The following is a 25,367-nucleotide window of genomic DNA, read 5'->3' on the forward strand; positions in this document are numbered from 1 at the left end:
CAAACAAAAGGCAATAGAGTAGTTTGCATCTGGCACGCAGCCCAGCTTGTGACTCTTGTGAGCTTCCTCAATGAATGTGGCCGAAACCTGGATCAAAGGTTAACCAAAGACCTTTATTTATTTATTGAAGAGTATTTCTTCACACACTTTGTTACTATTTCACAGAGGAGCACTATAATTTGATGTGAAGCCTTTCCTGAATAAACACTGTAAAAAAATGTTGTTGTTTTTTTTTTGGTACCTTACACAGTAATTATCAGTGGTGGGTAAACCTGCTCATCTCTTTTTGAGTAATGGCTCTATCTACTGGGATTCAGTGTGTATTACAGTCATGGCTCTCCTCGGGAACATTTTCTTTGGGTTTCTGTGTGACAATAAGGAAGATATAAATGTTAGTAAGTCATTAATAATTAGTCTCACAGGTCTTTATTCATAGTGAGCCACAAGTGTGCAGTCATAACCGTTGCTAAGTTGTTAATTAGGACTCGGAGTTCTCATTTTACAGCCACATAGGATATGAAATCTCTTTTTATTGTATGTCATTAATAAGTGATTCCTCCACTGGAACAATCTATCATGTATGCAGCTGCGGATGTTAATGAATGGACTTTTGGACGCTCTGCAGCAATTTTCCAAAATGCGAGAGGTCAGACAGAACATTGGAGGGATTTTCCTGGCGAATTAAAGAAATTGGCTCAAGAAAGTAATGCTAGAGAAAAACAATAAATGATTCATTAACATTTCTTACAACTTATAAACCCTATAAATAGTTAGAAATACACTTGCTCAAACGCTGAAGAAGGCTTATGCCTAACACGGTACCAGCATTCTTATGTGATTTGAAGAAGAAGAATTTACAAACTCAATTGTTTTCAACGAATTGCAAATGTAAATTTTTTCCTCTTAACTGCTCATTTATGAATGAAATCCTTGATTAAATACCCGTTGTCATCAAAAAGCACTCTGTGCGCTCTGTATCTGGAGTGATGTGCCGCGCGTAATCACGCGCGGGTCAAGCAGTTTGGATCTTAACAGTTTGTTAAATCGACATGTCCTCGGCGATGTCACAAAATCAGGTCTTCCACACTCCAGACTGGTGCGCTATTTCACAGATTCCACTTTCACATAGTGAAATAATTTGGAATAGAATATAGGAGACGCAATCGGGGCGCCAAAACTGCACCAAAGATTTAAGGATTTTAAGGCAAAACTCATTTCACTTTTATCAAAATGATGTCTGTCATGACCCTATGGCTCATGTCATGTAAGCGTCAAGTGTTACACTGCAGTAATAATTACGTTATTAGCTGCAGAGCGCTCATTTCATGAAGGATTTAGCTTCTTTCTCTGCGCCTCTGGCCCTCAGTCTTGTCTGGCTTTTTGTGTAATATCTTAAGGCCTGACTTACCTTTTAACCTGCTGTCTATTAATGTAAGCTGCTCATCCTCCTCTGTGAGAATAAGCAACCTTTGCCCATCCTGCACTGCAAAAAATATCAGTCTCACCGAGTCATGTTAGCCTAAAGAGCCGCGAAATCTTTTTTTATCGAAATAAATAAATGAATGTTGTTAAAAGCCAACACATTTCGCTTGTTTCCAGGGAAGCGGTTTACTGTCTCCAAAATAGAGTTGCACTGATGCGTAGTTGATGCCTGAACATTTGGTCCACAATTCACAATGGCAAACTTAAAACACACACACACACACACACACACACACACACACACACACACACACACACACACACGTACAGACAAAAAAAACAATTTAGCTGACACCGCTGGATATTTTACTTACTCTATGCTTTTTAAATTTCAATTTCCAAGTACACGTTGGCCCGGAGACCATACATGAAGTGCACATTTTTTGCAGTGTGCGTCCATGGTTGCATCACATGACCCGATAATCTTCTGTGTATTTCCGCGTTCACGTCGGCCGAGCCGTTATCAATGACTCTCCATGGGGTTGTGCAGGATTTTACTTAAAGCATCGTTGCTGTTTTCATCATCCTCCCCTCCGGCTGCGGCGGTTGTCTCCCCTCTGAATGAATGAAGCTTTAACCATCTGAGGGTCTCCTCCTCCTCCTCCTCCTCCGCCGCCGCCTCTTTATTCTCCATCGAGCCTGTCGTCGACCAGCGCGGCCGAGCTGGGGGGCAATCCTGGGAAAGGGAGCCGCGGCGCCGCGCACCGGCCGACGGACGCCCCGCCGCGACGCGCCACCATGCTCACCCGGGTCAAGTCCGCCGTGGCCGGGTTCATGGGTGGAATCATGGCCGGGGGCAGCTCCGGCGGAGGGAGCAACACTGGCTCCGAGCTGCCGCTGAAATTCCCGTACATGAGACCTCAATTCCTAGGACTGTCCCCGGATGAGATCGAGTGCTCCGCGGACCACATAGCCCGACCCATCCTCATCCTGAAGGAAACCAGGAGATTACCGTGGGCCACCGGATACGCTGAGTAAGTAACCCGGCGACAGCTGCTCACAAAGCGGCTCTTGTTGTCTTTCAAATGTCATCACACCGGCGTTCAGTGTGGAGCATCCACTTTGAGGAGGCCCAATAAATGCTTCCAGGTGATCATCAGGTTGACGTAAACAGGCAGTTATACCTGCAAACTCTTAGGGCTCAGTCTGGCTGCACCTGTTGTGACCTAAACGTCCACCCACAGCAAAGCCTTGGATCCACGCGGGATCCTTGTGCATTGCACTCTCTCAAGCTTTGCGTCAACCTGAAAGTGCGTGCTGTTAGAAATGGATGACAGCTTTCATCCAAAGGATCACAGCCCAAGCTGGTCTTCTCGTGCAAGAGGATGATGCACCTTCTACCAGCAGCATCTGGGTATTAGTCTGCAGCTAGGCTCTATTTATGGCCGTGTCAGTGTGTGATTGCATGTGAGCAGCTTCCAGCTGACATGCTGCAGGAAGCTGGTTGGTAAAGATGCAGCCTCTTCACTCCAGCTTGGCTTTCCAGACTCTGCACTGCTGAGTGGTTTCAAATGCAGTTAAGTGAAGAGTTTGTTGTTGCATATGCCCATCACTGCCGCCTCTATCAGCATCCAGATCAAACAGCAGAGCAGCATAATCATGTCACACTGCAGTTTGCACAGGCACTAATAGAAAAGCTCAGAGAAACCCTTGAAGGATGCTGAGGTTCATACTGAGGAGGATTCCTGAAAATTAAATTCTTAAACCTAATTTTGACATGAGAAATGCCAGCAGTCAGTTTCTGAGCTTGTGTCTTCTGTCGTTTTTTCACCACTGTTGTGCATGATACATGTCATTCTTGTGAACACAGTGAGTCGAAAACAATACATGATAGACACGTGGAACCTACGCCACAGCTTTTGCCTGACACAGAATACGTGATATGATTAGATTTGTCTATTTGCGGAGGACAAAAATGAAAAGAAGGCAGCTCAGAAGTCTTTTATCTGCTGTATGCATCACTGGATCAACTGTTTTCCCTGCTCTAACTGTTCCCACCCTTGATTGATTTATCACAAACATCACCCCGTCTCCGCCCTGATAATAGTTACCTGTGTGGTCAACATTTCACAATAAGTCATGTAGAATCTCGAGTGGTAACCAAGGAATAAATCAAAGAAACAACCAGTCAATCAATAGCTATCACATACAGTAGCTGCTGAATACCTGTGACAATAAAGTAGATAGGATTCAACTATAGATAATGCGATATTATTTATTAATGGACCTTTGCCTTGTAATTGTTCCTAGATATTTGTGAATCTACCTTATTTACTCCCATATTATGTAAATTGCAGTTCCTCCTCAAGTAAAGTGGTGCATTATACTGAGTTGCTTGTAGAAATGCATCATTACTTCATTAATATCATGCTTATGACACAAGGAAGACCAAAGAGAATTTGAGACATTTTTGCTGCCTCCCTTGGAAAGGAAGAGATCGCATTGGATCGTTTTTTAATCCTGTAAAGTTGTTCACAGATATTTATTATTAGAGCAAGTCCCACCCTCCCTTCTCTCCCACTCTAATACAATAATACTCATATTGTTGGGGAGGTTTGGAAAAGTGAGTGAGAGGTATTTCTTAGCATTTATGTCTGCAAGCACGCTATAGCCCCATCACTATGTATAACCAGGCTATACGGTAACAGTTTCATTAAAGCGTTGGCATGAAGTTTGCATGGTCTCTGTGTTAAACTGTGTCAGTGGTCACATCTTCCTTTGGTTTTCTGTCTTTTTGTCTTTCTAACACACACACACACACACACACACTCACACTCACCACACACCGATGCTCAGAGCAGGCCTGAAGTGTCTCTTTGGGACTGGTGTGGTTAATGAGATCAGCTCGTGTCAGCATCTATCTGTAATTAAAGCCTCTTGTGTTGTCATTACAGCTGCCATTTTGGCTCTCTCTTTTTTCTTTCTGGAATAAAAAGTAAATCCAAGACAATTTAAAGTCACATAGGCTAATCTGCTCATAATTGACCCTTCCCAAACTGTGTTGTCCAGTCATGGCTTAGCAACCATAGCAGGCCTGTCAAGCATTGGATTTTTCCATACGTCGAAGCATTATATGTGGAGCTGTAGTAAGAGCAATAGTTGGTATATAAAGAGGAAGAAAAACACAAGCGCAGAAGTGTAAGCGTGTTTTCAGTTTGTGTGTGTTTGTCTGCTTGAACGTAAATGTTAGCACTTCCAGCTAGCTAGCTTACAACCTATAGCAATAGCTGAGCGTTACCTCTAAGGCTAAGGAACTGTTTAAAAAGCGCTGTTCTCATTAGCACATAAGCAGCCCCATCCATGTCTTTACCCAAGATGGCAGTATGTTTGTTAAACACATCAGTTAGTTCACCCCTGTAAGCTTTTTCTCTTCTAACAGTAAAACTGAAGCATATGGTTTGAGAATATGAGCAATAAAGCTAAAACCTGGCACCTGCCTGGCGTATCCAAGTGTAATAAGCTAATAATAAGCCAAGCTAATAAGCAGCCAGATAGCCATGATAGAATTAAACACGAGTCTTATTTTACTTTTTCATTAGCATATTTACAGCACTTGGACTAAGTAGCTCTACACTGCAATACAAGCACGATGCTAACACATTGTTTTAGTATTTGGGTATATGGGTCAAAAACTGGTGAGGACATGTAGCTTTAGCCTTGTGCCTTTTAGCACACTTTCATGTAAGTAGCCGTCAAGTACTCATTCTTGAACAAGCTAAGTGAAATCCTTAATGTGCGTCATGGAGCTAACGTTAGCTTAGTTAGCTAGCTGGCTACAGCTGGAAATCTGCCAGCAACAGTTGTTATTTCAGCTGGCAAAATTGATGTCGGTGCTTTTGTCCACCTCAATCTGAAATCAAGGACCTCGTGTTTCAAGATACATATTGAGGAGGATCTCTAAACCCATCCTATGTTCCATTCAAGCTACCGTTCTACCATTGTATTTTCTTATCTCATATATTCAGGTGTTAGTGCAATTCTGACTAAAACCCCCAAGAAAAAGTAAGAAAAAGTACTAAGTTTGGACTTTTTGAAAGACTCTTTTAGCATTTAACTCGTAGCTCTTTTGCTGTTATTGTTCCTTTGATGTTAAACAGATGCAAAGCAGTGAACCATTGTGCTTCACCAAATAATTATCTCATCCTTGGGGCCAATGTCTGGCCCAGAATCTGCTGCCGAGGGTAGAGAAACAAAAGAGGGCATTAGATGTCTGACAATGGAGGGGAAAATTAGGTTTTGTTCCTAATGGGAGGAAAGCTAATTGTTCCGAATGGAACAAAAAATTGATTGGCAGGGAATTGAAATGACTATCGTTCTTCCTGCAAATGGCGAAATGAGGACAAATTAGATGCGAGAGTACTTTCAACGACACACACACACACATACACAACAGTAGCAGCTGCAGCAACTATGAAATAGAGTAACACTGAATGATCCACTATTGATTTAACCTATTAAATGCATTGTAGTCATGAAGGATGAAGGACTGTATTTGCTAATGGTTTTTACATTCAGGGTTCAAAAGTTCATGCAAACGTATTTTTTACACACGGTAAAATTTGCAGGATGTGATCACATCACACACACATGCACTGGTCATCACATTGCTGTGTTTGTTGACAGCAGATTGCATGTAGCGGACAAAGGCTTCCAGGACTTTTGTGTATGAACGAGCTCTAAAGTGGTCGATGCGTCAGAGTGTTTTATGGCCGTAATAACTCAGAGAGCATTTTCTACTGTAATTATGGCTGCGGTGGGAACAAAGCAGAGCTGAGTAATCAGAGTGAGGACCAGCCCTCCGGACATGATGGCTTTTATACAGTGCGAGCGTGGAGAATGGCACATTTTAACCAAAGTAGTGACAGTTTCAGCTGAAGATCTCGCTCGATACCACAAGATTTAGCATGGCAACCGGTTCCATTGTTAACACGCTGTGCTTTATGGGAGCTATTGGCTTAGTTGGAGTGCACTTTGTTGCCTGTTGCTGCCATTCGTGGTCGTCAGTGTGCAAATATGCGTAGTGCAAGTTTAAGATTGTTGGAGTGTTGTAGCATTTCCACACTTCTTTCAACCTCAGCAGATGCTAATTAACTGTGTTTCAGTGGGGCATTTTACCACACTGACTATGAAGAATAGTCTGATTTTGAAGAAGACTGATCCCTCTCTTTGCATATATGCTTATGTGCATAAATATTATATATATATATACATACATATATAGTCACATACATACCATCCATACATGCATAAATGATGTGACATTTGCTTAGTACCTCTATCTTTCTCCTTCAGTCTGTGGTTAACAAGCACTTGAGGCAGAGAACCAAGCAATGATGCTGCCTCGCAGAAAACATCCACAGTCTGTGTCTATAAATAGGCCAATTTCTCAACTCACACACACATTCTCAACACCCTCCAGAGATGTCTGTCAGACTTGCCAGTCTCGCTGGAGCTGTCTCCACAATCTCATTTTTTCACTATTCATTTGAAGCTCAAGAACTCTCATTAGCTACAATTCGGGAGGTTTAGTGACTTTTGAGATAGCCAGGGAAAAATTAGGGTGACCCAGAAAAGCTATGTGCCAAACTTTTAATGTAGAAATGTTTACTCGGTTGTTGTTGCGGGTCGAAACTGGATTATGTTCTTTAAAATGTAACTGCAGTGTAAACAAAAGTCTTAAGTAATGGGATGACTTTTATAGCCTGGGCCATCGCTGACATTGCGGACATCAAGGTTATGTTCTGTTATTTTGGGAGGGATTTGGAGGGTTTAGCATCCTTTGGGAATTACATTGTACAATTTGAGTCTACAGCCATACTCCCAGCTATGTGAACAGTGATTTGAGCTAAATTATGTCAGCATGCAAACATGCTGATGTTCAGCAGGTGTAATGTTTGCTATGTTCATCATCTGGGTGTGTTAGCATGCTAACATTTGTTAATTAGCATTAATCTCAAGGTATGGCACAGGCTGATGAAGATGTCTTAAGTTTTGCAGGTATTTCTGGGGCTGGGCAGGCTGACTGGGGTGAGTTAAAGAACTAGAAAGCACCATGTCAAGTTGGCTCACCCAGCCAACATGACCGAACCTGACCCCAACCTGAGCATAATTTCTAAATTTTTGTCTCAGCCTGGCCCAAATCGTCGCTTCCATCGTGCTCAGGTTTACGTCTAGTTCCCAGGTTGTCAAATACTGCGCATCTCCAGCCAGCCAACTCCAGCCACCCCAACCCCTGTATCTGACGACCTGGGAAACCCAAAGCGGCGGTATTTGACAATCTGGGAACGAGAATTGCTTACTGCACCTTTAAGACCACAAACGTCCACTAGAGTGTGGATACCCAACCCGAGCACGATGGAACCAGCGGTTTGGGCCGGGTTTGGACAAGAAGTGCAGAAAAGATGTTCAGGTCACGACTGCTTGGCGAGCCAACTTGACTTGGTGCCTTCAAGTTCTTTTCGTGAAAATATAGGCATGGAAAATATACAGGGAAGGCGAGGTTATGGAGGCATTTCAGGTTAGTCTTCAATGCAGATAATAAAGGCGTGGGATGTAAAATGTAAAGTGTGTGGGGCTCAGTTGAGATATGACAAGAAGAGGACTGGGAATTCAGCCTTGCAGCGACATGTGAACAATTGCGTGGCAGGATAACACAAACACAGTGCTTCAGGTTGCATTAACTGCATCAGGCTCAGCTTCAGTTCTGACATAAAAATACTCATGACCTCAGCATATTTAAAATTCTGGCCAAACCGCTGCTCACATATATATCTCAGGTACTGAAGCTTCTTGCGCTGACTTTGATAACACAAAACACAACACAAAAAAGCTAATCTAAAAAGAAACCTACATTTTCACGCAGTTATTGTGTGGCTGTCCTTAATTGTTACTGGGTTACACGTCTTCTTGGTTCCAGCTCTCTTCTGTGGTCTGCCTAGTTAAATATGGCACAAAAGATGAGTAAGGCAACACACACACACAGCTTTGGGCATGTATGTACGGCCACACACAAACAAAGACTTCTATTTCACCCAGAAGCGACTGTCCCGATGCATCAGGACACTCCCAGCAGAGCAGTACCACAAATGAGCTCTTCTCTTTGATCTTCATCAGGAACATGAAACATGCTTCACTGGGCGAACAGATAGAAAACCTCAGGCTGTGGCTCAGGCTAATTGTTGTGATCCTGCAGTGAGCCACAATAACCATGAAAGACTGCAGTACCGTTTCATCCAACAGAAAGCATCTGATGTCTGCTTTCATTCAGCCGCTTGTTCCAGACCACAGCTGTCAGACTGGGAAATCACACCAAGTGGTGCATCTGTTGCTTGTAGCAAAACTTTAGCCGGAAAATGTGAATCCCTAGAGTTTGCTGCCAAATGTGATTTTTATATAACGGGACCTCTGAATGACTGCGGACAAACTAACAGCCAGAAGTAAAATTTGAGTCAAACTATTCACTGTGTACCATTGCAGGGTGATCAACGCTGGTAAGAGTGCGCTGAATGAGGACCAGGCCTGCTGCGAGGTGGTCGTAGCTAGGAGGAGGCCGATGAGCTACTGCCCTCCATCCACGCCCAGCAAAACCCCCACGGCCAAGAGACGTAACTCCCTGCCCAACGGAGAGGGCCTGGGGCTCTGTATGGAGCACAGCAAGCTGGGAGAGGTAAGAAGGCACGCATACATGAATGCACACTCCACTGAAACGTGTTGGCGTATGCACAAAGGGTACACAGCGTGCACACTACATGACACAGGGAGCAGTGACCTGACGAGCGGAGCTGCCCAGTGGTAAACAGTCAGAGTGCATGTTCACATCAAGCACTGCGTATGTGGAGCTGCTTACATGCAGAGTATTTCTTCCTGTAATGCTTTTAGTTCTGACTTGTAGAGTAAATCTCATCTTGAAAACAAAAATGCAACTAATGATCATTGTAAAATATCGGAAAATAGTGAAAAATGTCCATCCCAATTTTCCCAAAGCCCGAGGCAACGCCTTCAGAATGCTTGCTATGTCCAACCAACGGTCCAAAACTCAATATTATTTAATGTCTGATCACATCACAAGAAAAAGGAGAGCATCAAGTCCTCACAACTTAGAAGCTGGAGTGTTTTTGCTGCCTTGAACAAACAATCCACAACTGCATTATCAAAATAGTGACTAATACTGATAACTCATAAGCCGTGATACAGCTTTGATGGGACAGAAAGTATCTACACAAAACAAACATAAAAACTACCAAAGTGAACCTTGCTTCAAACAAACAAACAAAAAAAATCGCAGTCAGTGTTGTAAAGGCTGCCACTTGCAACCTGTAGCTGCAATTACAGAAGAAAAAACTGAACTTCATTTGACAGATCATGTGCATTCGAGGTCAGGTAATACCAGGCAGAGTGTGTGATGATGGCACGGACCTGACAAAGGTGTGAGAGGGAGCCCTGTGCTGTTCCCGTCTGCGGAGAGAAGGAGGTCTGACCTCTGCAGCTCCCAAACACTGTTGGACAGGATGAGTCATGATGTTTTCTCCTGGTTCTCTCCTCCCAGAGATGACTCACACATACGATAAATTCAACAAGCAGCATCAGTCATTTAGCTTTACGGTTTTTGGGGCTTGGTTTCAAATTGGTGTGATGAGCTGGAGCTTTTTCATATGAGTCAGATTATTTTGATCGTTTGGAATGTTTTGGGTAATTTGCATCCGTACCTTTGTTGCTTTATCAACTCAAAAATTAAATTAAAATACAATTTCTCATTAGTGCAAATGAAAACGGCGGTACGAGCATTTTCTGTCAATAGTGATTCATATCAGCTTTGATGCTATTTGATTTATGGTCACTTACTTTCCAAGGGAGTGACTTTCAACCCACTGACGCCCTGCTTTCTTTGGAATATAGTTCATTGCTGCTTAGGACAGCCAGCTTGTTTTAGCTAACAGCCAGTTGGGATATTGAATTAATCGCTTTGGCTCTCGTGCTTGGTCCTGCCTGTATTATGCAGATTTTCCACCGTAAATACACAGTGTTTTGACATTTTGTGCAATGGCTCCTCTTTCTTGTAAATGCCTGGTCAATGGGTCAATTGTAACAAAATCATAAGAAACAAAAGTCGTTAGAGCAGCAGTTTATTAGTCAAAATCAGAATTACTTTTTCCAGTTGCGGACTTTGAAAACATGTCTTACGTCTGGGCGTGGTTTAAGGTTAGACGGATGTTTCTGGACAGCCACAAAATGTTCTTGAGTCTGGAATTATATGCTATAAAAAACTCTGTAATGATTTCTGTGGTACATTCCAGACTCCATATGCCAAGCATTGTTTATGTGTACAAAAAGCTACTGGTGAGCTTTATAATAGATAATGGTTCTGATCATCTTATTGGTCCTCTCTGGGTAAACTCTGATCTGGTAGTGACAGGCAGATAGTGGGTGGGATGCTGATTGGTGGGTGGAAGATTTGCATCTTTGAGCTAAAGAAGTTAAAATCCCCTTATCATTTTCGTCATGATTGTGTGGTTGAATGTGATTATGTTTGACTGAATTGAAACTGCCACCGGATATGAAATAAATCTACAATTTATGTATGCGTCTGCAGGACAGTGAAGGACTGGTGTTCCACTACTGGGCCTTGTTCGATGGCCACGCTGGTTCAGGTGCAGCAGTTGTGGCCTCCCGCCTACTGCATCACCACATCGCCTGCCAGCTCCAGGCCGTCATCGAGATCCTGCGCAACCTGGCCTCCCCGCCCCCGACAATCCTGGGCGAGGAGCCCGACAACAACCCCTACCTCCAGGGAAACACCCCGGGCCCTCACCGCGCACTGACCCGGGCCGCTTCGCTGCGCGGGGCCACGGGTGCACCGGGGTCCCCGTGCAGCACCCCGCCGCCGCCACGCTTCTTTACGGAGAAGAAGATCCAGCATGAGAGCCTGGTGATAGGAGCCATAGAGAACGCCTTCAAAGAGATGGTGAGAGACAGGAGCAAGGTCGTGATGAATTTTAGTCCACCCATCCTGATGATGCTTTCACGCTCACTGCATACATCATTTAGGATAATGGCTGAGACCAGAGGAATGTGCTGTGAGGCTGCAGAAAAATGTTCATTATCTTCTTGCAGGGATCAGTTGTCTGACCCTGTCATCAGCATCTGCACCACCAATATACCAATGTTTTTAAAATCTGGTGTCCTGGGCGTTATTCCCGCTCTGGTGCACTGGTGGTGATGCGTTTTATGTCAACCGGCAATGATTGGTTTGTCAGAGCTGAAGGGGACAGGCACCAGAGCGGCAGAGTGGGTTCGTACATCCCCGATTCCTTTCCTCACCTCCTCTCCTTGCGTCTTAGTCCTAAAGCGGAGGGGGCAAGGAAGAGATACGGGGAGAGAGGAGTCGAGGCAACAGGCATTTAAGAAAACGAGACATCCTTCCTTCAGAGGCGTCATTTTAATGAGACATCAGTTAAATACGACGTGTGGCACAGTGCCTCACTGGCGATACACAAATAGTGACGGGCAGAAAGTTTGATTGCGCATTCGATCATCTTAAATAACTAATACAGCTTATGAAAACAAAAGGAACACTTACATTTGTAGAGTCCTGCTCCTGCCACTGTCTTTAATTTAACAGCACCATTGTTAATGTTATTGATTACAGCTGTGCTTTTCCTGCAAATATCTGCCATGAAAATGCACAAAATCTGTCGCATGCTGACCTTTTTTCAGTTCACTGGGCGCAAGTGTTCAACAGATGTTTTATCTGTTCACCTCCTGAAAGCAATGAAGTGAAACTGAAATATTTAGTCAATTGCCTGATTATGACAGCGAATTAATCTGCCTCAGCACTGATGATCAATTTATCCTTTAAGTCTTTGTTTTTAAAGCAAAAATGGCAACAACAAAAAAAAAAGCTCCAGCTTCTTTGTTGGTTTCCTCAGTCCTCTGTGATAGAGAATGCAAAATTGTTGGGTTTGAACTGCAGATGATTTAAACTTGTCACACTGAGCTCTTGGAAGCAGCTTTCTGGCATTTTATAGACCAAGCAATAAGTACAGTTCACCGAGAAAATGATTGCAGATCATGAAAATATCGTCAGTTGCAGCTCTCAGCGTGTTTGGCTAAAAGATGATGCGCATACAAACTCGCCAAAGAAGCAGTTTCAACAGTTGACGGGTGAAATTAATTCATGAGCAGAAATGTTTCTCTCTGTAGCAGATGGTCGATACATAGATCGATTCAGCGTTGTGTTCTACGTTATTTGGATTTTTCTCAGCATGTTTTCCATGTTTCTTAATGGAGGAAAACGAATAGCGCTGGAGTACATGACATATAAAACTGTATATTTCTGCAGCGGCAACATAAACGTAAACACAAGCATTTGCGCACTATATGGAAATTTAGTTCCTGAAGGCGGCACATGCAAACAAGCACAGGTATACAAAAGCTGCTATCGGCTGCTCAATTCCTTCTCGTGTTTGCTGTCGTGACATGACGGACGCTGCACATTCTGACCACATATTCACCGACACTCACGCTTGCACAGGAAGATGATTGACCTTTCGCTTCTCTCTTAATGGTTTATTTAGACATCTGGCCTCTGAGAGCTGGGTTATGAAATGATCGCTGCTGGCTAAATGCCACTCAACCGTGCACACTAGACTGTGGATTTCTGACGCGCTGTCTACTTCAAAGGCAGTGTCTGACTACATGTGTCTCAAATCCTTTGCCTTTAAATTAAAAGGCATTTAGCAGGAATACATGTCCGTTATTGCAGAAGCAGCTACAGGACAGTCTATTTTTTTGTATGCTGCCCACATCTTATCAAAAAGAGATTGTTTTATACTGCTCAGTTGTGTCTTTCCTTGTATTTTCCCTTCCCTTTTATGTTCCTTTTAAATTGCTTTGAGAATGCATGTCTGCACAAGCCAAAGTCTATACAGTGTTACCACTAGATGGCAATGGAAAACAACCCACACTGCTCAAGCTGGACCCCGTGGTACCCAGATTTAACAGATCACCGACAGCTCCACCCAGATCAACCCCGCCACCCTTTCCCTTGTGCAAAAAGAGCAACTCTTACACTCGATTCGACGTTCTCTTTAGGAGATGATCACTGCATCAGTTTCAGGCTGCGAGTGCACCTGCAGGAAAAGAACACACACACACACACACATCACTGTCCAGATAATTCATGCAAGACACGTTCTTGTTTCCTGACACAAGGCCAACAAGAGGTTCAGGTGAAGCCGATCAATAGTCCACAACGATGCCGACATATCGTCTGTCTTTCCAAAAAATTTCTATTTTTCTGCATCTCTGCTTTCTGACCTTACAGTCATATTTCTGAATGTTGTTGACTAGAAGGCCCAGACTTCTAGCCTCTGTGGGCTGCTTGCCTCCCGACATGTCTTCATTTTTACTGTCACACGTGGGCGGATGTGGGAGGTTTTTAAAGCTTTTCATCTGTTGTCTTCTTAAGCGGTGGTTCATTAAAGGTTGACAAAAGCGTCTCCTCGTCCCCCCCTTTCCCAGGATGCCCAGATTGAGAAGGAGAAGCAGGTCTATAACGTCACAGGAGGATGCACAGCCCTCACTGTGGTTTACCTGCTGGGAAAACTATACGTTGGGAATGCAGGTGACAGCAGGTGTGTATGCTCATTTTCAGCGTCTGTAAAGCAGCAGGAATAAAATAGAATATATTTGGTTTGCTTGGAATAAATCTCTTGCCTTGTTACATTCCCTGAGCCACTTTATGGCGTGAACATGTTGGGGCAGAGGCAGTTAGAGCCTCAACCAATAGGGCTGCTTGTTCTCTTGAATATAAGGCTCCATGTACATTACTTTCACCTCTTTCTGTGTATGTCTGCAGGGCAATCATTATCAGAAACAATGAGATCATTCCCATGTCCACGGAGTTCACACCAGAATCAGAACGACAGCGGCTCCAGTTCCTGGTAAGAAAACTCTGCATGACGTCTCATCTTTAGTTGAAGCGTCATCTGAATCTTTACAAATATAGATGTGATAATGTTAGTCACAGAAACCCATGTTAGTCGACCTAAAACTACACACTCTGTACACACAGTCATCAGCCAGGCACCCCCGGTCCTCCGGCTCAGTTTATTTAGTTGACCAGAGGTACGGCGCTCGTTGTCAGCCACAGCTTCTCACTGTGTGTTCACACAACAAGCAACACGATCAGCAAGACTTTGAAGTCCATCAACTTCCTGTAGAGCTGCGAAACAGCTCAACAAGCTTGTCAGCTGAGAATAACTGGCTGTGATTGACCTTTTTATAGGCAGTGGCGGTGCGCGGTGACTCATATGTCTGCACTTCCATGTGTCATTTTGATTTCATGAATAAATGTCTGACAGATGCTCGGATAAACAATACACACTTCAGTCGGAACCAAGTGAAAGCTCACCGTAGAATGTTTTCTTTCTGCGTACGTTATATGATATGGCGTGCACAGATGTCTATGTACAGTAATAAGAAAGAGGGAAGCAGAGCCTCAATCCATTTTATCAAAGGCAGGAACATGCTGGACTCCTTAACTTCATATTCAGTTTCTTGAAATCCTTGAAGGTGCTCCCAACCTGCAGCAAAGCACTGAATTCACATGAAGGATAAGCACTCACAAATTGTCTTCTTATGTTTTGTATTAAATCCTTAACAATCCACTACAAACACAACCAGTCCTCAGCGTGTGTGTTCAGCAGGTGTTTGGTATCAGTGATCAGACTGACCTCAGCTCCACCCCTCAATCATCACTCAGAGCCCTCACAACTCCACTGCACGTCAATCAGAACGGCTTCGACCAGCGTGAGAAGACAATTTGAGTGCTTGGCCCAGTATGTGAATGGGCTGGTTTATTTATGTGGCGAGGTTTTAGAAAATGAATAGAGCAGAATTTTCCCTCCGATGTCATTCGTTATCAGCCTCAAAATTCTGGTATGAGTCAGGCTCATACACAGTAAGTGGCAGTGGGCAAAAAAGAACAAAGAGATGGAATAAAGGGCGTGCCACGTCATATCATTCAGGCTAATGCCGGCCTGATTTTTAATTCAATAACAAAAACAGAAGTGTGGAAGTGGTTTGGTGACAATAAACCGTGGTAATAAGTAAGAAGTGCAGGACTAACAGCAAAGCTATTGTAAGTTCTAAACCAAGCAGACAAACTACATCTTCAAGTTATACAGCCATTATCGCAGAAATACCCTGAAGTATCATGATATTATGTTAGGGCCACATCGGCCACCCCATGATGGAAGATGACTTCCATTTGATCTGCAAATCTGCCACACATTTAGCTGCTCGACTGACTTGAAGACCATCATTGTCTGTCCTCCAGGGTTTCATGCAGCCTCACCTGTTAGGAAATGAGTTCACGCACCTGGAATTTCCCCGGAGAGTTCAGAGGAAGGAGGTGGGCAAGAGGATGCTCTACAGAGATTTCACCATGAATGGATGGTGAGTCCTCCCCAGTCTGTTCTCATTTTCTCTTTCACACACCAGCTTCAATGAGCAGACAAAGACCCCTGCCTCCGTAAATCGAGTTCTTACGATAAATGTCCCCCCTTACAGTGAATCATACCTGTAAAATGAAACCCGCTAATGCAACCTAGGAGGCCAGCCCTCTCCAGCTGCATCCACCTTAAATGAAAAAATAATCTGAAAAAGATGTCATTAGTCTGCCGCTTCTATCACTCCCTTTCCCTCCTTTACTGCAACTTCCACTCATCTGTACAGCGGGCGCTGAAGAGCCCAGCAGAGAGCTAACGAGGGAGCGTCCTAAGCCGATGTGATATAATGATACAGCGGAGACGATCCTGCGTGTGCACTGTTACGTGAGTTAGCCCGGCACCATGCTGTCAGACTGTGGTGGCGGTGGAAGCCAGTAATGAGATGTGCTTTTACTGGCACGCTCGCTGACACACAGGGGCACGAACAGCACTGTGTGTATTGTGGCGTGTGATGTATATTTCACTATCTCGGGAGCAGAGCTGTGCCAGCCGGGATGTGCTCACATCTGAGCGAGGGAGTAGCTTGGAGTCGTTTTTGTATATTTTGTCTGTTGGTTAGCTTACATTCGGTTACCGCTGCTAGCCCATGTTCCAGAAACAGTGTTAAATAATTGCAAATAAATACAGAATTAGCTGCTATTGTTAGTATTTTTTAGTTACTACTGCCAAAAAAGTGAAATAAACTCACCATGCACGTCCAGGAAGTTCTTCTCTGCTTTTTGGTTATCGCCACCTACTGGCCTGGCATGCTTGCCAGCAGGTGTGGTCAAAGCCTTCAGCTAGCTACTGGCAAACTTGTTAGCAACAGTTGCTTGTTTACATATGCAGCAGATACTGAGCATTATTAGCATTAGCTTGGATTTGTTTACACAGCATTAATATAAACTGAGGATTTTTAGCTGCTACATGCTACTCTATGCTCACCGGCTAATCGTTAGCTTTGTCTGGCTGCTGTTTGGCAGTAGGCAGGTCGCGTACAAACGGTTTATCAAAGCCTTTTCACCAGAAACAGCAGCTGTTGTGACATAAATTGACACAGATGAGTTGGGTGATTGTTCCCTGTGAGTTTGTTGCTACAACTAACTCCTTTAATTTTCCACATAGTCATTTAATCCATTGGTAACGTAGAAATGTTGACTATAGCAGCATTGGGCGTGTTTTTCTTTACATCCTTTTTTCATTTAACATGGAAAGTCAAAGTATTCAAAATACAACAATGTCAGATCAGATTTCCTCAGATCGAAGGTCAACCTTGGTCACAAGCAAAGGCAGCTGGAGAATAGTTTCGGAGGATCTGATGAAGCCAAGAGAGAAATAATGACTCTGCTTTTGGCTGCCCTTGAGCAAGACATTGTTCATATTGAACTCCACAAGGGCCAAACTCCTCGTCAAAATTTCCCAGAGCTCTCGTTGATGTCTTCGTATTGCTTGTTTCGTCCAACAACGGTCCAAAACTCGACCGTGTTTTAATACAGAACAGAGAAAGGCAATAAAACCTCCCATTTGAGAGGCCGGAAAAAGGCGAATGTTTGGCATAATTATTTTTTTCAAGCTCTAAATGTGCGTAACTGTGAAATGCAAGGTAAGAAAAAAGTGAAAATGAACATGCTCATTTGGAAGCTCTTAACGCCCGAGATAAAACAGTGGGAAGTTAAATTTTTTTCTCTCGTTATCAGAGGTGTTAAGTTTGATGGGCAGGGATGCTGGGGTGCCTGATGGATGAAGAAATTGTATCTGTACCTCTGCGGCACACAGGCACGAGGGAAAAGAGCCCGGCGGAGAGAGAGTGTTGCATTCAGGTCGGGGAGAGTATACGTCTCGGTTTTTGAGACAGACAAATGGGCGGAGGGAGACGTGGACTGACAGACTTGGCAAACCTTGGTCAGATATGAAGCCGTTTGAAGTTGATATTCTCCATTGACTGGTGACGCCAAGTCTAATCTATCTAGTTTAAGTACATCAGCGCCGGCCGTGGAGTCTTTCAGTCTGACTTCAAAGCTCCATTTCTAAGTGTATTCTCAGATCTTCTGCTTCCATTTGCGCACTCCTGAACTCGTTTTTTTTTTGTTGTTGCTTGTGTTTGCTCGCTCGCGTTCGCCCGCTAAATTTTTCAGCAGCAAAAACACTTGTTATTGCACTGCAGAGAGACACTCTTGCAATGAGACACAGAATCAAAACCTACAAGGACGGCAGTGGCTTTGTTGCCCACCTATGTGTTAATCAAAAAGGGCTGAGCAACGGCAAGAAGAAAGGAAAATGTGCATTTACTCATCAAGATCAGTTTGCCCATCATGGTGCACATTGAGCTTCTGAAAACAGTTTCATAATGTGTAATGTTAATGATGATGCAGGCTTATCTCAGCTTAAGCTTGGAGACATACATTTTTAACAGAAAACCTGCGTTGCAAAGTGAGGTGCAGGCCTTCACCAGACAGTGATATCTCCTCTTCTGCACCAATTTTGACCATTCTTTTTTTTAAAAAGCACTCCAACAAGTCCCCCAAGTTTATTAACATTCAGGACTAAATTGCTGAGATGCAGCTTTAACGATGTAGGACAGCGCAAGGAAAATTATGCAGAACTTAAAGCAGCCAAAGTCAACATTTTGGCTACTTGGGGTCAGCAGATACGGAGCAAATATAGCATTCATTTAGAGCAGGCATGTCAAACTGATTCCATAAAGGGCCGTGTGGCTGCAGGTTTTCGTTCCAACCAAGGAGGAGCACACCAGGCTGGAATCAATTAATCAGCTGATCTCAGTCTTCAGCTGATAACTAAGTGATCCCTTGATGTTGATTGGTTGGCCTGGTGTGCTCCTCCTTGGTTGGAACAAAAACCTGCAGCCACCTGCCTGATTTAGAGGTACATTTTTGCCCACCTGATGAATGTTAGTCCATTATTCCCTCTCCTTTTACCTCTGTTTTGGGCTCCACCACATTAAGGTAAATATCTGCCTCGTCAGCTGCTAAATGTTCGCCAGCTTGTTGCTAACTTTGCCTGTCTGCAGTTTGGTGCCGGGCAGATACAGCAGTATGTGGTGAAAACAGCAGCCTGCCAGTGTGAGAGCAGTGTGAGTGAACCAAAACTGTAAAGTTGAACCAAAATGGCAAAGTCGGGTGATTGACATTGATGATGACTAGTTTGTCGCTACGACCGCCTTCTTTCATATCACACATACAGTAGTTAATTGATCCATTGCTCATGTAAAATAATGACGAGTGCTGCTTTAATTAATATATACAGCAAATGTATGATTTAAAAGGTCAATCAGAGAATGATCATGTTGCTTGTATTTACATTAGAGAATCAGATTAATAATTACGTTTCGAAGTGAGCTCCCCTTCCAGATGTTGAGATGGGCACAAGAGACAAAGTGGCCCAGATGTGGTAAAGCATTTTCTTGATTTGCCGCCAAAACATTGGTCCGACAGTACTCGGAGCCTTGCCCAAGGACTTGTGGCAGGTAGTTATGTTACACCTGGATGTGTAATGATGCATCTGAGGGGGAGGTTGTAGAACCTGCTGACTCTGGATCTGTTGTGAAGCCAGATGTGCCAGTGTGGCAAGGGGAAAACATTTAAGATAAGAGAGATCTCAAAGCTACTTGTATCTTTTTTGAAAGTGTGCATGTAGAAAGAGAGAAAAGAATCATTCACTGTCTTGGTCTGCTTTTCTTTTCTTTCCTCAAACACAGGGCGTACAAAACCATTGAGGATGAAGATCTCAAGTTTCCACTGATATATGGGGAAGGGAAAAAGGTAAGAGTGTGTGTGTTTCGACTCCGAGCCCTGTACCTCTACTCTGGAATTCAGAACTGCAGAGAAAATCACTCCCTCTAACACTGTCAATCTGATACACACACACACACACACACACACACACACACACACTACATGCCTGCCAGCCACCCAGAGAGTGGGCGAGCACTTGGTCTCTGATGTGCGAGTAACACACTGCGTGCCTGTGTCTGTCAACGTGCACCCTCACTAGAAGAGAGAGCAGACGGTCCATCTGTTTCACTCCAGTAGCTACATCTAACACACACGGACATTCAGACAGACACACACCACTCGGGAGATGACAGTCGTCTCTCTGAGAAGTGAAGTTAATCCCCACTGGGACAGCGGCGGAGAGATGAGACGAAGAGACGGGAAACTGCAAACACTCCACCAAATAAATTGCACAAAACGCTTCGAATTCTCAGCCGTGTCGCGTTTGTTTCATATTTTCAATCAGTTCGGTTTGATGCAAAGAGAGACGAAACGAGGGTCTCCACCAGAGAGGAAAGCAGCATCTGACGAGCACACAGCAGATCAATTCAGAGAACAGACAGAATGAAGAGTTTTCACACAGGGATAAAAAGAGCGGAAGGAGAGCGAGAGAGGGTTTGATAAAGGAATAGAAAAATAACAGTTTCAGCGCACTTACAGCACTGAACAGACCTCTGAACAGCATCACATGTTGTGATAGTTGTTTGTTTAATGCACAACCAAATACATTTGTTCCCCAAAAAATTCAAACTATGCTTCAAATGCACTGTGAGCCACCACCAGCTCCGCCACCCACGCGTGTTGTAAATTCAGACTGGGAGGTAACAGGGTAAAACACTGCCACCGTGGTTACTGTCAGTCAATATGGGAGCATGTTTGCATCCATATGTTCATTATTCGCTAAATGACAAGCACCAGAATGCATTTTAAAATTCTGACTGATTTTCTTTGTGAAAAAAATAAAAATTCATGAGAAACCCAAATTAAAGCAGTCAATGTTTTACAGGCACGGGTGTTGGCCACCATCGGCGTGACCCGTGGGCTCGGTGACCATGACCTCAAGGTTCATGACTCCAACATCTACATCAAGCCGTTCCTCTCCTGTTGCCCTGAGGTAAGAGCCAGCGCTGCTAATAGCCTGCTGACACACATTCAGTCATTACAAAGTAAGCTTAAAGGACCAGTATGTGGGATTCAGGGGGATCTGTCAGCAGAATATGACAGAAGTTTTCTGAATTATTACCTTAGAATGAGCTTTTTATATCTGCAGAGTGAGCGGGACCTCTTCCACGCCATGTAGCACCGCCATGTTTCTACAGAAGCCCAGGCTTAAAGGACCACCACGACGCATTGTGATCCGATCACTCAAAACACTTGCCGAGGTGGTCTGGGACGCATCTGACCACATATATTTTGTAGTGTAAACGCTAACACAGTCTGATGTGTCGCTTTAAAAAACAGAGTCACACCAAAGAGTTAGAATAGCCTGCGCATACGTATCAGTTCTCAAAACAGTTTTTTTTTCTTAGTTAGCTGTTAGCACGTGTGAAACAGATCTGGCCACGTGTTGTAACTTTGCGTGGGGCACTTTGACCTAGCATAACATGACATGTCGGCTACACTGCTGGTTTGTTTGATTTGTCTCTCATTTGTTCAGACCTCAGAGGTACACTTAGTGCTTATTGCTGAACACTGAAAATAAACTTTTGTTTGTTTCCAAGAAACCTCCACAAGGTTGACTTTTTTTTTAAATGCTAGTCTTTACTAGCTAACATTTAAGCACATTTTAAATAACAGCTTTTAACATGTTGGCTGACGGAGTGTTGTATAATTTTAAGTTACTGTTAAAGGAACAATGCTCCACTTTGGGAAGTAATTTTTTTTTAGCGTTAGAGGAGAAGATGAACAGCACTCTCATGTTTGTAAGCCAAACACGTAGCCAGAGCCAGGAGCCAGTTAGCTTAGCTTAGCATTAAGACTGGAAACACCTAGCTAGGCTCTGTTGAACGGTAATAAAATCCGCCTACCAGCACCTTTAAAGCTCACTGATTATTAGCACGCTATACGTCTTTCTCATTGTTTCCAGTCTTTATGCTAAGCTAAGGTGGCTCCTGACTCTGGTTGCAAATTTACCATGCACATATGAGGTGGTATCAATGTTGTTATTTAACTCTTGGCAAACAATATATTCTCTGTCTATGCTGAATAATTGCTTAGGATCTTAATATTTAAGATTTAAGAAGATCTCCTCATAAACTCATTAACCCTCAGACGGGGGGCTGTTTCCTGTAGCTGGTGGAGTTACAGGCTTCTTAACAAGCCGGATCCGATGTTGCGGACGTTTCGTTTTCTCCTGCCTCGTTCCTTTCCTCGCGTTGTCACATGAATAATGTCGCATATGAAAGAATAGGTCTGTGGCATGGCATACCCTGCCTCTACCCCCAGCATATCTGCACTACAGTCAGCGGAGGTAGCGCTTTGCCGCATCTCTGTCTGAGCGAGGTCCTCTGCTGCAGGAGAACTGGAGCTCACCTGTCTGACTGTCTGGCACCGCTTCCAAAGCGCTTTCATCTCCTGATGTAGTTTGTCTTATAGAGTTTTGCATTTTTCCTCCCTCAGCTCTGTGCTTGATCTTTAATTCATTAATACCCGGGTTCACTCCAGGTTCACGTGGAAGGCTCGGCTCCTCTCAGCGCTCCGTGTCTCCGCCTGCATCTCTTTCTTTCTCTCGCAGACACAACTCTCACCTCTTACCAGAGTGTCTCAAGTGGTTTCTCGAGATGCTCTCAGTGAATGAAAACTGCATTGAATTCATTAAGTTGTGAAAATGCCATGCGCCGTGCTGCGTCAGTATAGATTTCAGAATGGTTGAGAAACTTGAGTGTACTTGAACTTGCCAGCCGCCGAAAGAACTCCTTCACTTCGCTATAACTTTAGATTTTTGAGTGTTATTGTTCCAGTTTCTGAGCTTACAACCACCAGGAGTTCATGCACCCAGTCTAGTTGTCATTGGCTTCTTCTATAGCTAAAATTTGTTTAGTTTCACGTATTTTTTGCTGCACGTGTAAAAGCAGAGTAAAAAAAAACACAGGTAAACTGCGAAATGACACCAGAATGTTCTTTATATATGTGTATTTTTAGCCACAGACCGACGGTCAGTCAACTGCTTCAGTCTAAACTGTCTGGAGACTCTTGACTCTTGTTTTTCAGTTATTAGAGATAAAGGGAAGCTTGAATTTTAATGGCGAATACAGCAGCAAAGGAACACCTGAATGAAACCCTTCCCGTTTTGTCATTTCACATGCAGGTTAAGGTGTATAACCTGACGCAGTATGAGCACGGCGCCGATGATGTTCTGGTCATGGGAACCGACGGCCTCTGGGACGTCCTCTCCAACCAGGAAGTAGCCGAAGCCGTCACCACGTTCCTAGCCAACTGTGACCCTGATGACCTGCACAGGTCTGCTGCTTTTTTCCACCCCCCACTTCTTTCCCTTTAATGACAGGCTTGTTGCTTTAATTCTGAACACCTGCAGGCTGGTGCTTCCAGTTGTCAAGCAGTTGTAGTACATGCAAGTGTTTTTGTTTGCATTATTAGACTGTCCTGCTGTAAACTGTGCCACTGTGTTGCATATTTTATTTAACAAACATTATTTCCTTATCAAGGATAAATTAGAACTTTGGCCACAAACCAGTTCTTTGCAGAATTTTCACACTTTTTATTATATCTGCAGATAAAGTCAGGAATAGACATTTTTGTCTCACCAGTGCAGATTAGGTCCAGTATCTATTCTATCTAGTATTACAGTGGCAGTAAAATGCCAAAATGTTGAATTCATTGAAATAAATAGGTGGCCTCATGTGTCACATGGCATGAAACAACTCACAGTTGAGTCAAGAGCCCGACATTATTGTGTCCTCTGTTGTCCAGGTATACAATGGCAGCACAAGACCTGGTGATGCGAGCGCGCGGCGTGCTGAGGGACCGAGGCTGGAGGATCACCAATGAGCGTCTGGGCTCCGGGGACGACATCTCGGTCTTCATCATACCGCTGATGTACGGCAACCGTCAGCCCTGAGGAGCCCGGCAGACACGCCGCGGTTCACAGACCTGAAGGGCACGCAGGCTCGTAAACCAACAGGGCTGATTAGTCCTGGACTGAGATTCCCCCTTCAGTCTCCTTAGTGCTGTTTGCACATTTCTTTTCTTCCTCAGACCAAGGATACACTAAACATTTGGATATTTAGATTGTTTCACATCTCTATAGGAATGGCTGCTCAGGGGAACCACAGTCAGCACTTTGTTGATTTTTAAAGCCTCAAAAGTCAGAAAAACGCCCAACATAAAAACACATGGTCATTTAATTTGTCATTAATCCAAAGAAGTGATTTGGCCTGTTTAACGTTGATAAAAGTGATGGAAAAATCTTGAATTGTTGGTCACAGCAGTTCCAGGACGCCCCTGAACTTCTGCAGAGATGTGAAAGCTGAAATAGATGAATACCCTTCCAAAGTGAAGAAAAGACCCCTTTCCTTTCTTTCTGTCCTTCTTACCTCTCTTGCAGTGCTGTACAATACTTGGCTCCTCCTCTTTTTGTCTTCTCCTGTACTGTACAGTCAACATGTTTGTAAAAAGAAAAAAGAAAAACTGTCCTTTGTCTCGTGAGCATGGACGGAGCTGACGGGTCAGCTGCGCTCTCTGTTTCGCCACAGTGTGGCTTTGGAGGGTTCACTTGTTGAAGAACTGCTTCCAGACTGCTTTTCAGATTACAGACCGATCGCACGCCGAGATGTCGGCTGGCACGAGCCCCGAAAGCTTCGCGTGCAGTCGGCAAGACTGACCAGTGTGGACGCGGGAGGCAGGAGACAAGAAGGGCCTGACGTTACTGTAGCAAAGCAGATCAGGAATCAGTTTTACTGTTGAGTGAGCCTGCGTGGATCAACAGGACATAGCTTGATGTGGTTTTTGATAAGAACATTTTACATCTGCATCGAAAAAAGGGTCAGTGTTAAGCAATTTAATCTGAATTCAAAAATATTACTAAGAATCAATCAAAATCACCCCCCCCCCCCCTTTTAAAGAAAATCAATCAATTTTTTTGGCTTTTAGACAGCCAGGCTAGTTGTTTCCTGCTTCCAGTCTTTAAGCTAAGCTAACACTCTCCTGGCTGTATCCTCCTATTTAATGTATAGTGATGCGAGTGGTATCAGTCCTCTCATTTAATGAAGACAGCTAATGAGCTTCTTTCCCAGATTAGCAAACGATTCCTTTTCAGGAAGTATTTCATACAAGCTAAACTCGACACTGGGAAACTGAATTTGTGTTGCGAGTGAAAAATAACCCCGTAAGAACAAACCTTAGGATAGATTAATTGTACATCAGTGTACTCGCACTTTAGGCTGACCGGTATCATTAGCCAAGCAGCCGTGATATATGACACGACAAAGAGGCGAATATTCCCTGCAGCAGGGAGGATTAAATTAAATTCTAATTGTAAAAAAATCATGAAAACACTATCAAAGTCATGGTGAACAAAAGTTTCACAGAGAGGGAAAAAAAGCACTGAAAGCTTTCTTTGACATGTTTTGCATCTTTCATAAGCTTT

The 25,367-nt window shown here is 43.8% G+C and overlaps 1 protein-coding gene across 1 annotated transcript; it reads left to right on the forward strand.

Annotated features, from left to right (window-relative positions):
• The first annotated feature begins 1,934 nt into the window (after nt 1–1,934).
• LOC121625647 (protein phosphatase 1H-like) lies at nt 1,935–24,823 on the forward strand. Its single transcript, XM_041963824.1, has 10 exons — nt 1,935–2,456; nt 8,959–9,148; nt 11,072–11,443; nt 14,002–14,114; nt 14,339–14,423; nt 15,821–15,939; nt 19,687–19,750; nt 20,769–20,876; nt 23,070–23,221; nt 23,693–24,823. Exons 1-10 carry the CDS (start codon nt 2,221–2,223, stop codon nt 23,838–23,840), a joined length of 1,587 nt encoding a protein of 528 aa, XP_041819758.1. The 5' UTR covers nt 1,935–2,220; the 3' UTR covers nt 23,841–24,823.
• Nucleotides 24,824–25,367: the final 544 nt, after the last annotated feature.

The sequence above is a fragment of the Chelmon rostratus genome, chromosome 22 (genome assembly GCF_017976325.1).
Source record: "Chelmon rostratus isolate fCheRos1 chromosome 22, fCheRos1.pri, whole genome shotgun sequence".
NCBI lineage: Eukaryota > Metazoa > Chordata > Actinopteri > Chaetodontiformes > Chaetodontidae > Chelmon > Chelmon rostratus.